The 12977-nt window shown below is 41.4% G+C and overlaps 1 protein-coding gene across 1 annotated transcript; it reads right to left on the bottom strand.

Annotated features, from left to right (window-relative positions):
- Window positions 1-166: 166 nt before the first annotated feature.
- ANKRD37 (ankyrin repeat domain 37) lies at window positions 167-4996 on the bottom strand. Its single transcript, XM_045017997.1, has 5 exons — window positions 4341-4996; window positions 3850-4002; window positions 2477-2568; window positions 1711-1940; window positions 167-304 (listed from the first exon to the last, which is right to left on the bottom strand). The coding sequence occupies exons 1-5, from the start codon at window positions 4368-4370 to the stop codon at window positions 291-293; spliced, it is 519 nt and encodes a 172-aa protein (XP_044873932.1). The 5' UTR covers window positions 4371-4996; the 3' UTR covers window positions 167-290.
- Window positions 4997-12977: the final 7981 nt, after the last annotated feature.

Below are 12977 nucleotides of genomic sequence, written 5' to 3'. Positions count from 1 at the left end.
ACACTGTTCGTGCTAAGTATCAACTTTGTTTTGCTATTTACTGGAGAAGAGACTGCCCTATTATACATAGTCTACAATAGAACACACACACACAGCTGTGTGAATACAAGTATTCTAGAAAAATGTCTTCTTCAAGAAGCAAAAGTCACCAAGGTTTTCTCCTTCTCAGAAGGAAACAGCAGACATCAAATATTGGGCTGCTTAGTTCATAGACCAATAATGTTGTTTTTGCAGATTTCAGAGTCTTCTTGCAGATTCTTTACAGGGTTACAGATTTTCCCACTTGAAGTCTAAGACGTGATATCTGTTCAAACAAAAAGAGCTTACTTTACAAAATAGAAGTATACATCTGGATTTATCAAACCACTTGGCTATAGTATAGGATGGTTGTTTAATGCATCCTTCTCTCTACCTAAAACCCAGGTAGTTGTATTTAAATTTTTTTAAATCTTGTTTTGTGCATTTAATTGAATTTGAAATTTCCATCCAAGTAGAGATTGACACAAATCACAAGGAAAAAATCTGGTAAGAAGTTAAGGTTTATGCTTGCTTAAATTAATATGTATAAATATAGCATTCTCTCCTGGTTAGCAAAAAGACTATATTTACTTGCAAATCAACATGTTTTAAGGGGTTACCAACCAATAGTATTACCTGTCTTATGAAAGTAGACTCAAAGAGCTTGGCTTGTTTAGCCTAACCAAAAGGCTGAGGGGAGATACGATTGCTCTTTATAAATATAATCAGAGGGATAAATATCAGGGAGGGAGAGGAATTATTTAAGCTTAGTACCAATGTGGACACAAGAACAAATGGCTATAAACTGGACACTAGGAAGTTTAGACTTGAAATTAGATGAAGGTTTCTAACCATTAGAGGAGTGAAGTTCTGGAACAGCCTTCCCAGGGGAGTAGTGGGGGCAAAAGACATATCTGGCTTCAAGACTAAGCTTCATAAGTTTATGGGGGGGATGGTATGATGGGATAGCCTAATTTTGGCAATTAATTGATCTTTGATTATTAGCAGGTAAATATGCCCAATGGCCTGTGATGGGATGTTAGATGGGGTGGGATCTGAGTTACTACAGAGAATTATTTCCTGGGTGCTGGCTGGTGAGTCTTGCTCACATGCTCAGGGTTTAACTGATCGCCATATTTGGGGTTGGGAAGGAATTTTCCTCCAGGGAAGATTGGCAGAGGCCCTAGAGGTTTTTCGCCTTCCTCTGAAGTATGGGGCACGGGTCACTTGCTGGAGGATTCTCTGCACCTTGTAAGTCTATGAATAAGAATAAACCTTTCTTAAGGAAAATAACTAAAAATAATTAAAAGCTATTATTTAAAACAACCTTACCTTCATGTTGATTTAATAATGATTAAAATCAGTGATTTAAATAGCTTTGATTTAAATCAATCCACCCTGACCCAATGCACAAAAGTAATTTGGCCCTTTATTAGAACATACATATGTTGTGGGAGCATGTTCTTCTATGGAACATTAATATTCTGACTGAATAGCAGCCTTACTACGTAGGTATATGTGGATACATTGAAAGGCCGTGCCTCACCACCACCACTACTACATATCTACTGACAAATTCAGGTAATGTACTTAAATACTGACAGTCTGAGATTTGGGTTTAAAAATATTCTGATATGTATTAAACCAGTCCTGGCTAAGTGTCTAATTTGTAAACTGTCATCAACTACGTACCATCTGATCTCCTCCTCTTTCTGTTTGAGGGTCCCATAATTCCACATGCTCGTTTCTGTCCAGATGAAGCCTCTCTTGGCAAACCACAATTGTCCTTAAGTGAGCAGCTAGATTGTTCTCTTAGCTTCATATTTTGAGTATGTTTAACAGTTGTGAGGAACTTGGCACATTCCAGAAATCCAAAAGCCCATGCAAGATCTTCTGCTGTTTGGCCATCATTATTGCACAAACTGAAACACAAAAGTTAACATACAGTTAATTTCAAATCGTCACTATGTAAGATGAGGCAGTCATCGTAATTCTTCAGTAAAATATCTTTATTTCAAATGTAAAAATATTTGAAGCAGAGAAATAAGCTAACAAAAAATCAAGACCAAAGAAGTTGTCTCAAGTATAAGATGTAAGAATAGTATAACCAATAGAGGAAATGGAAAGCTCCTCCAACCAGGAGCTATGACCAGTAAGCTCCTCTTAGCTGCTATCATAAAGAGGTTTTTCTCTAAACCAAAACTGAAAGACAATGGTATAGTTGTACAGTACGTGGACTATCATGATACATACTTGTAATGGCTGCACCATATTTATTTAAAAATATGCGCATGCACACTGCATTCCAACTGCCACAATATAGTTTGTACAGGAAATAAAGTTCTGTATTAGCATACATTTCATGTTCATATATTTTAAGATTATAGCAGAATAAGTTATGTGAGTAACTTCTTTGAGGGCTCGTATTTGAATTAGTTAAATGTAGTTTTTGACTTACTCTATTCTGGCATCACTGGCAACGAGTAGAGCAAGACACTCCAAGCTCCCAACTTTAGCTGCCTTATGAATAGGAGCTTCTCCATGGCAATCCTAAAAACATACAATAGAATTTCACCCTTAGTATATCATAAATCACTTAATAAGGTGGCAGGGAGAGATTAACCAGTTCTGATGGTGCTCAAACTCTGTGAGACACAATCTGGATGCAAGTCAGAAAGGTGGGTCAGAAAGCATATATCCAGTTAAATACAAACAGCAGCTGCTATTAAGTAATTTTAGAATACTCTTTATTCATATAATAAGCTGCTAGCAGATTACGTGCAAAATCTGTTGCAAAACCTTTATCTCCTAGAATAGCTTTTATACAAAATGCGTACTCAGAGCTAATTGGGAATTTTTCAACATCAGAAAATGCCAATTCATCAAAACCAACACTGTTCACAAAACAGATTTGGATTTGACAAATCTCCTCAAAGTTTAGAAACTAACAAAATGTTGTTGTTTGACACTTCCAAAATGAAAATTCCTGTTTTTCCAATTCAACATGACTTTCCCTGTAGAAATTTAAGCTAATTAAACTTAAAAAAAAAAAAGTTGTAAAAGGTCAAATCAAAGTGAAATGTTTTGAAGTTATCAAAACACTGACGTGATCTGAAAACAATTTGGTCTGTGAAAATTTGAGATTGACTTTTCATCATGATCTGAGTGAGGAAAAAAAAATTTGAACACTTGGAAATATTTGAGGGATCTGACAACAGTTTCTGACCCATCTCCGCTACATATTCACATTCATTCACTAATCAACGCAGCAGGATCTTCCAGCAAAACAGAGTTAGGAGGTAACAGCACCATTCATAGCGAAATGCAGAGATACAAGCAAATCACCAAAATTTTCTGCTACTGAGATAAGTGTGACTCTGTAACAGACCTTGATATATATTGGAAGGAGATAATGTGAACATTCCCAAGACCCTGACAGGATAAAGGGGATACTAAAGTTCTCTACCATGTGCAAAATGAGGAGACAAAGTTTCAGATTCGACGGGGGTCCTATATAGCTATAAAACAATCTGAACACACAATAACAGAATGAATTTTAAAGTACATTTTACATGAGGAAGAGTCTATTTTGAAAGTGTTTACAACTGATGACTGATTGAGGACTGGGGAAGAGATGTTTCATACAAAGGACACCTGTTTTCATGTAATAAATTGTATAGATGAGATGCAACAAATCGTCACAGGCAACTAGTCTGTATATCTCATCAAATCTCTGACAACTAAAGATTTACATAAATATACCTTTCATACAAATAACATGTTTCATTGGAATAAGGCAGTCCAAAAGTAACAAAAAGGCATTACTTGTACCTGTTGGTTCAGATTAGCGCCTGTTTGCAGTTGCCAGAGTAGGAAAAAAGCTTGTCCTCCACAAGCAGCCAAGTGAGCTGGGGACTGACCAAACGCATCTGCGGGTGCATTCACCCCAGTCCCCGCCTCAAGCAGGAGGCTCAAGCCGTCAGACTACAGGGGGGGAAACAAGTGTTTTAAAAATACATTTAGCTTCACGTTATTCTTAGACCTGAAAGATAATTTATACGGTAGCAGAAAAATCTGAAGGTATCCCACACCATCCCCTTCATCTAATGTTTATGCCCCTTTATCATAGGCTTTTCAACTTGAAAGAACCAGGCTATTAGCTTTGTTGGAACGCAAACCACCAAATCGAGAAACTGGCAAAATCTTACTGACATCAGTGGGATTTGGGTTTAGCCAATAGTGGTAAAACTACATTACAAACAACTCAACACCTGGACTTCTAACAATGCACGGAAACAACGGTGCAAACTCCTCAGCCTCACCTCTGAGCTGCAATCCAGCATCATCCACATTGTCTCTTTTCGGCTGAGGACTACTTACTCCCAATGTTCTGGGACGGCTGCTGCGGTGGGGCGAATAGAGAAGCCCAGCACGCCCGTCCCCGATTCTGCCTAGTGCATGTAGCACGGTCTGACACCGTGCAAGCTCTAAAAGGGAACCTCCGTGCTGAACTCCCCTCCCACTGTGCCGGGAACCAGCTCCTGCACGTACACAAACAGGAGCACATGCAGTTCAACCCGCCTTCTTGCACGGTGATTGGCTCCGTCTGATGCTTTCTCCAGCAGTCCTGGGCGAGCTCTCCTAGCACGTGTTTCAGTGTACAGCGCAAAGGAGGGCGGGGCAGCCCAGGGCTTGTGGCAGGTGGGGCGGCCATGGAGCATAGTGCAGCTAGGCACGTATCACACACATTCACACACGCAGCTCCACACCCCTTCGCTTTCTGCTGCAGCCGCAGGAGAGGAAGGAAGAAAAACAATTCCTCTAGACTAATTATTGGTCTCTCTATGAAGCTATAGATAGCTAGACATATGCTTCTTCATGCACGTATGCGGGAGCATGAAACAAAGCCTCCCCGTGAGAAGGATTTTCAAAACTTGCTGTCATACTCATCCAGAAGTGAATGGTTTAAGCAAGACCCACACTTCTCTTATCTGCTGTGGTTTATCCTAATTCATTTATTTTGAAAACGTATGTGTGAGTTTAGAGCTTGCAAATGGAATAGGTGCATAACTAGCTACAGCTGTACAAGCTGGCCCATGCTGATCTCCCAATGCCTCTCAACTCTGCTGTGGAGAGATCACCTCTCCAGGTCTGAATTAGGGGAAAACTGATATGACCCATCATTTTCAACCAACTGAAGCCAGGCTATTAACAAGATCATTTTCTATCTCTCAATTCAAGGACTGCCTCTAGAAGAAGCTAGTAGTTGGCTATGGGCCCTGTCTGTCATTGGACTGTGTTGATACTGTCAACAATTATGGCAAAGTTATTACCAACCTGGGCTGGGTTTGTACTGGTGACCTATGGAAAGGACTGTGTTCCAATCCTTAATTGCAAATTAATTTCTATTAAAAATAACTCTAGCAAAAATAACAGGAGTACTTGTGGCACCTTAGAGACTAACAAATTTATTTCAGCATAAGCTTTCGTGGGCTACAGTTCACTTCTTCGGATGCATAGAATGGAACACAGATTGTGCATCCGAAGAAGTGAGCTGTAGCCCACGAAAGCTTATGCTGAAATAAATGTTAGTCTCTAAGGTGCCACACATACTCCTGTTCTTTTTGCGGATACAGACTAACACTGCTGCTACTCTGAAATCTAGCAAAAATAGAAGTTTTATTTTCAGATCCTCAGTTACTAAGCCATTGAGGTTCAGATGTTGTCACAAGCCACACAGACAAAAATATATATAGACCTGTCTCCACTGAAATAGAACAGAGATATCTACAACCTATTCAGAAATAGTTGCTATCAAGCACAATTGCTTGACAACCATTTTCAAACATGGAGGTAGTTAGCATTCTCTGAGCAATTCCAGTGTCTGCGGTGGACATGGTTTTGTTGTTTTAAAACAATCATACTTCAAGAAACAACGCTATAGACTTGCCCAGTCATAGGCCTATTTTAGCACAGTTTTGTAATACAGCCATGTCAAAATGTTTAGTATGGACAAAATACTTGTTAGGTTCATGTTTCAAAGTAACTTCCTGTCTTGTCTACGCTATTAAATCAACTGTGGAAGGAGACTGAATTACATGGCAGTTTCCCTTCAGGGGACTGAACTAGAGGACCTCTCAAGGTCCTTTCTAGTCCTATGATTCTATAGTATTTAAAATACAGTTTTACAGTACAGACTGAACTGAACTCTGTTTTAACCATGTCTCCAATTTCTAATATATCCTGGAACTTTTCCTGTCATAAAACTTTAAAATGAATTCTGTTTCCTTAGCAAGTTTTTTTTGACTCCATGACACATGCATTCATGTTTGTTATGGAAGTTACTCCTGACTATTGGCATAATTTAAAAAAAATAAAGATCACTGAATCATTTGTTTTGGAAAAACTGAATGGACGTGGTAAATAGATTTAGAAAGAAAAAGTTAAATTTGATCCCTGCAAACCTTAACAATGTTCTTTTAAGAGAAGTTTAGTTTTACAAGACCAATGCATTTATTTTTAATATATACTCTCTCATCATCCCTTTCCTACTTAGAAAAGTAAATCACATATTGAAATAAACAAGGTATGCAAAATAGGTGCAGAGCTCCAGATCCACACATAATATACCAAGTTAGTGCATTTATTTCAATGTGTGACCCTTTTTGCTTCTCTCATTTCAGACTGAAATAAACACATCTGTGCAATTCCTGTATTCAGTCTTTTATTCCCACACACAAAACCAAGCAAATTCAGTCCAAAAAACAATTAGGATTTCAAATGCACAAGTACCTGAAAAATCAAAATTATGGTTTCCACAGAAATCATAACTACACTGCAGATGTATAATTCACTTCTGGATATAAGGCTAAATAAGGCGTGGATCACCCCACATTTTAAGGCCCCCAATACATATGCATTGCCCTACAGGTTCTGGCTTCAAACCAAACCTCACCCAAAATATCTCACTCTCCCAGACTGGCCACCCGTACAACAGATTGATTCTTATCTTCCTCTACCTACAAATTCTTGATCTTCCTGCCAAGCCCAGCCCACCCCAATAGGCACCGGTTTGCATCAGTCAGCTGTACTCCTCCCAGTCACTGATCATAAAACATGGATACCAAGGTTCTATCTTAATCCACTCCTACATAAATTCTAGCACTATATACAATAATACAAAATGCCTCACAATTACAAGTCCAAGTTACAGTGGCTGTGGAAACTTACTTTTTAAAAATTCTTATGCATTGACAATTTCAACTATAATACTGTATTTACATATTTTTTATATGTATAAAGAAATGAGACTGAGCATAAGAAATAGCATAAGACATGTTGTGCAGTTTTATATTATACCCACACACATCCCTTCAGCTACCCAAGAAGTATAGGAATCTGGTATAGCTGACTTTCCTGAAGTGTGTCGTTGTTTTTGCAGAATGTTCTTTATATTCCATTTATCAAATGAAATAATTTTTCAAGTCTTTAATGTGATGTATTAAAAAACTCCTCTTTAACAAAATCTTAAATTTCAAAGTATGTTTAGACATATGTGACCATATTCTTCCTTGGAGTAACTCTAACAAAATTAATGGAGGTGAATTTTTACAAGTCTGTTGGAGCCTGAAATCTGTTGGAGCTACTGAAGAAAAAAAATATTTAGCCCTCAGCTTTAGCCACATATATGTGAAAGCATTCCTCTTATATTTCTACTGGTGGCTGCTTTTTCCATTGCTATGGAAACAGATTGCACTGCCAAAAATGGAATTAGAAGCTTTCAAACATCACTTGAAAAAAGAGGACAAAATGGGAGTTTTGAAACTGTGATTATTTTAAAAGCACCTGTAACACTGTCTGGAATGGTTCATGACTCTGAATCCCAACCACAGGACAGACTGTCAAAAGCAGGGCAGACACCCCAAACTGGGTGAATATTCTATAATTAGATTTCACCAGTAACAAAAGGGAACTCCTAGATCACTGTAGCAGTCTTACCATTGAGTCACTTATACCAAAAATCACAAAATATTCAGGTAGCTCTCATGCCCCAGAGGCGAGTCACTTACCCCAGATTAATTTGTACCTTAGATCTCACATCAAAGACAATGTTGATAGCCAATCCTATCGTACACTAAATAAGGATTTATTAACTAGGAAAACGAAATGAGAGCGTTATCTACAGTTTAAAGCAGGCAACATATATGCACAAATGAGTTCAGTCTATGGTTCCAAAAGGTAACAGAGATATAAAAATCTGTCAGAACTGAATCTCTTTTAGGGCTAATACGAGGTTGACCCTGGGGATCTCTGCTTTTGTTTCTAGTGTCGGCCCTTGTCAGAGTTCAAATAGCAAAGAGATGAAAAATCTTGTTCACTATTTTTATTTACTTCTTCCAGCATTTAAACCAATGGGATGAGGCCTTCTTACTCCATGGATGGATAGGCAATTAACAAAGCTTTTGTCCTATAATGGCCCACTTAATTTTGATAGCCCTCCTGGATGGGTGGGGGCAGAGCCACTCTTCCCATTTTAGGGCTTGTCTACACTTTACAGCACTGCAACTTTTTTGCTCAGGGGTATGAAAAAACACCAACCTTAGGCTGTGGCTACACTTAGCACTTCAAAGCGCTAAGTGTAGTCAAAGCACCAGCGCTGGGAGAGAGCTCTCCCAGCGCTGTCCGTACTCCACCTCCCTGTGGGGAATAACGGACAGTGCTGGGAGCCGCGCTCCCAGCGCTGGGGCTTTGACCACACTGGCGCTTTGCAGCGCCGCAATTTTCAGCGCTGGAGAGGGTGTGTTTTCACACCCTGCTGCAGCGCTGCAAATTTGTAAGTGTAGCCAAGCCCTGAGCGCTGCAAGTTTCAGCGCTATAAAGTGCCAGTGTAGACAGTGCTCCCAGCGCTGGTAGCCACATCCCTCGTAGCTGGCCCTTAACAAGCCATGTTAAAGCGCTGCCGTTACAAAATTCGCCCCTGGGCTTCAGATGTAATTTTTCCCCAGTCACACTTTCAAAGCTTGCAGTTTTAAATCACTGGAAAACAAATATATTATAAAAAAAACAGAGGGAAAACATCTTAAAACTATTTTTCCCACCATTTTTGTCTCTGCCTTTTCATAGGAGTAATGACCCAAAGACTTGGCTAGAGTATTTAAATACACTGCAAATAAGTATTTATATATGCAGTTATACTGGTTACCAGTATCGTTGGAACCTTTGTCAGACAATTTAATACCTCCTTTTAAAATGCTCGTTTTATAGATAGCATCTACATACAGCAAGGACTATAAATCAACAAAGAGATTCAGGTGACATCATAAACAAAGAGCAAACCTTGACTCATTTGTCAGCGTTACCAAAACCTCAAGATACAATGGAGCTTTAGTTTCACAAAGTGGATGGATTTATTTAGAAACAGAATATCAAGCTACCAAGAGACCTTCTCAATGATCCAATACATTGGGCTGCTTACCTCTGAGATAGCAAATAAATAACTTACTGTGTTTAAAGGTCAGTGAGGCAAGCCTAGGAAAGAGAATGCCAAACTCTTGCCACTCCACAGGTCACACAGGGTTTATCTACACTGCAATGTAAGCCCAGGCTTAGTGGGACTCGAGTAAGCTGACCCGTGTTAGAGAGCTCTGGGCTTGAGCACCTAAGCTGATTCTTAACTCTACATTAAGAGACTTTTCTAACCCAGGCTCAAATCTGGGGCAGTCAAGCACACTGCAGCATGCTGACCTGAGTCAAACCAACCATATTCCAGGCTCTAGCACCCTCCCAAAATGTGGTTGCTCTAGCTCTTTGACTGTGAAGAAAAAATGCCCACCCTCCATGTTATAAGAAGTTTGAATGGCCTGCTAAGCAATCATTTTGGTCTGTGTGCTCCCAACTACTGGAGCCAGCAACATGGAAGAGACACCTTTTGAGTAACTTCTCTTGCTTGTGCTTTCACTGCTGTGTCATGAAATGGGCAGAGCTTCCGTGAGGTGTTAGTGGACATTTTGGCGGCATCTTCTGTCCTATCAAAGGTAGATTTCATGATGGAGGAAGAGGAGGAGTAGGCAGAGGAGGAAGAGTATTATGGCATAGCAGACTTGCACTGGCAGTTGCTGCTCGGTACAATCATCACAGCTGCTGATGCCCCCTACATAAATCAGCACTTCTGGAACAGGACCAAAGCACAGACTGGTGAGATCAAATTGTCATGCAGACGGCAAGCAATGGGATGACCAGCAGTGGGTCTAGAACTTTCGCATGAAGAAAGACAAATTTCTGGATCTTTGTGAGTAGCTTACCCTAACTCTCCAGTGTAAAGACACACACCTGAGGGCACCCTTGCCTGTCCACAAGCAGGCTGCTATAACCATCTGGAAACTGGCCACCTCAGACTTCTGTAGCCAACCAGTTTGGTGTAGGAAAGTCAATTGTGGTTAAAGTGGCAGCCAAGGTTTTTCAAGCAATCAGGCGTGTGGTTTACCCTAAGGTGGCAGGCATTAAAGATATTCCTGAGGTACACCTCTATTTCGATATAATGCTGTCCTTGGAAGCCAAAAAATCTTACCATATTATAGGTGAAACTGTGTTATATTGAACTTGCTTTGATCCACTGGAGTGCGCAGCCCCCCGGATCACTGCTTTACCACGTTATATCCAAATTCATGTTATATCGGGTGGCGTTATATTGAGGCAGCGGTATAATTGCTGGCTTTGAGAGAATGGGGTTTCCTAACTGCACCAGTGCCATTGATGGGACTCGTGTGTCCACAGTTTGCCCTCCTCTAAGACAACATGAGTAAGGTAAGTTGCTCTAAACTGATGGGAGAGAGCTATCCTATAGGCTTAATAATTTCATCTCCACAAGAGGTGGTAGCTTTATTGGCGGGAGAGCTAGTGCTGTCTACACTGGCACTTAGTTCGGTATAACTACATCACTCAGGGATGTGGAACTCCATGTGGTGGGAAGGGGGCAAGGGAGGGGGACACCAAGGCTCAGGGATACAATCCGCCATTAGCAGATACCCACTGGTAGCTGGGCCTTCTCATAATTGTTGCATTGGTCCTTGGAGTAGAAAACCCTCCCATTATTGTAGCAATAAACTTGGAAACTTACCAGGCTCAGGGGTGGCTTCTGTCTTTTCTGCAGGCTTGGCAGTTGGGTGTTCCTTAGGGGTGGGGGGCATCAAACAGTTCCTCTGAGTACGGACCCAGAATTTGGTGTTGATCCTGTCCCACAGCCTGCTCTGGACTGGTTTAATAAACACTCACTTAATGGTCCTCACTTGGAGCCTACTGAGGGGTCACATCAGTTCCCATGCTGGATTCAGGGGACAGAAGGCACCATCCTGGCTGACCACAGTTAGCTCTATGCTGGGCACAGTGCCCAGCACCTGGTTAAACCTCTCATAAATCAGGCATGAAGTTGCTGAATTCCCTGAGGTGTGGTTCTGGTTTCTGTTCTTCTTGTACTTACTCTTGAGCCATTTAATCTGCTCCCTGCACTGGTCACCAGTCTGGAAAATTTTACAGACTACCAGCTTTTTAGCTATCTGCTGGTACATGTGGTCATTCTGGTATTTTTGCTATAGTCCACAGTTTTACTGGCCTTGCAATAGAAATTCACCAAAATCTGTGAATTTTGTGCTCCCATGACCAAGAAGCAGTATGCTTGTTCTGTTTGGTCTCCACTGAAAATGCAAAAAGGCTCTTCAATGGTCTTTTTGCAGCTCAGTGATTAGGAGACAATGGAAGGGTTAATGGCAACTCACTGAGCTGCTGCTGTATGCCAAGGGGAAGTGGCTTCCATTTTCAATTGACTACACTACAGATTTTTGGGATAGAGAGGACTAAGGAAGTAGGTGCATGGGATTGTGGGACATAGGCACTGACTTCTGCCGTCCCGACTCCACCCCCTCCCTTCCCCAAATCCCAGCCTTGCCTCCTCCTGAGTGCACCATGTTCCTGCTCCTCCCCCTCGCTCCCAGAGCTTGTTACACTGCGAAACATCTATTTTGTGGTGGCAAGTGCTGGGAAGTAGGCAGAGAAGCAGGGATGCGGTGTGCTCAGGGGAGACAGAGGCGGAGGTGAGGTGGGGCGGAGAGGAGCTTGGCTGCCGGTGGGTGCAGAGTACCCACTAATTTTTCCCTGTGGGTGCTCCAGCCCCAGAGCACCCATGGAGTCGGTGCCTATGTTCTGGGATACTTCTGGCAGACTCCTAGGATGCAAGTCAAGCGGAGCTGTATCTACACTGCAAAACAATAGGGTTCATACCTGAGTCATGGCTTGACTTGGGCTCTGACCCTCCACTCCCACAGGCTCCTGGGACCAAGGGCCCTAGGTTAGCGTGATTTATGGTGTGTAGATGGAAGGGGGAGTAAGCTTGAGGCTGATTGTTTATATTGCAATGCAAACATATCCATACAGCTGCTCTCATCTTTAAAACAGACAGGGTGCTGGAACTAGGGGAGCAGCAGCACCCCCTGGCTTGAAGTAGTAATAACAACCAAATACATGGTTTCTGCTTTCAGCATCCCCACTAGAAAAATCGTTCCAACGCCCCTGAATATAGAGGTGGAATAGGAACATAATCTGCCAAGATGACAATTTAGCATGAAACCTACAACATAGGTCACTGCATCTCTGGCAACAGTAACTGGACAGAGGACTCACTATGTCAGCACTACCAGACCATCCATAGCAGCTCTGTGAGCAAAGACCGCAGTGCCTCTTAACCTTTCTCTTTACCACCTTGGGTACTTGTTAAGCAGCTAAGCCCATTTTCACTTTCTCCCATAAGGAGAAAACTTTTCTCATCCCCCAGGCCCTCTCCTTGCTTCCCCCCACATGCATTGTTTGGTTATCAGTCAACTTTTTAACACATAAAATTGAACTCTCTACTGCTTAGCTATGCAATACCATTCTTTACACCTACTGACACCTGGGTGGGCTCTCCACCC

The sequence above is a fragment of the Mauremys mutica genome, chromosome 5, assembly GCF_020497125.1.
Source record: "Mauremys mutica isolate MM-2020 ecotype Southern chromosome 5, ASM2049712v1, whole genome shotgun sequence".
Taxonomy (NCBI): Eukaryota; Metazoa; Chordata; order Testudines; family Geoemydidae; genus Mauremys; species Mauremys mutica.
Note: the sequence above shows the minus strand (reverse complement) of the source record. Positions and strands in the feature narration are given on the sequence as shown.

Bases quoted from the DNA above. Each gene is read 5' to 3' on its own strand.
- ANKRD37 (XM_045017997.1), bottom strand. From the start codon at position 4,370: ATGTGGATGATGCTGGATTGCAGCTCAGAG. The intron at 2,569-3,849 runs GTACAAGTAATG...GTATGTTTTTAG, and splicing joins GCGCTAATCTGAACCAACAG to GATTGCCATGGAGAAGCTCC. The intron at 1,941-2,476 runs GTAAGTCAAAAA...TTTGTGTTTCAG, and splicing joins GCCAGTGATGCCAGAATAGA to TTTGTGCAATAATGATGGCC.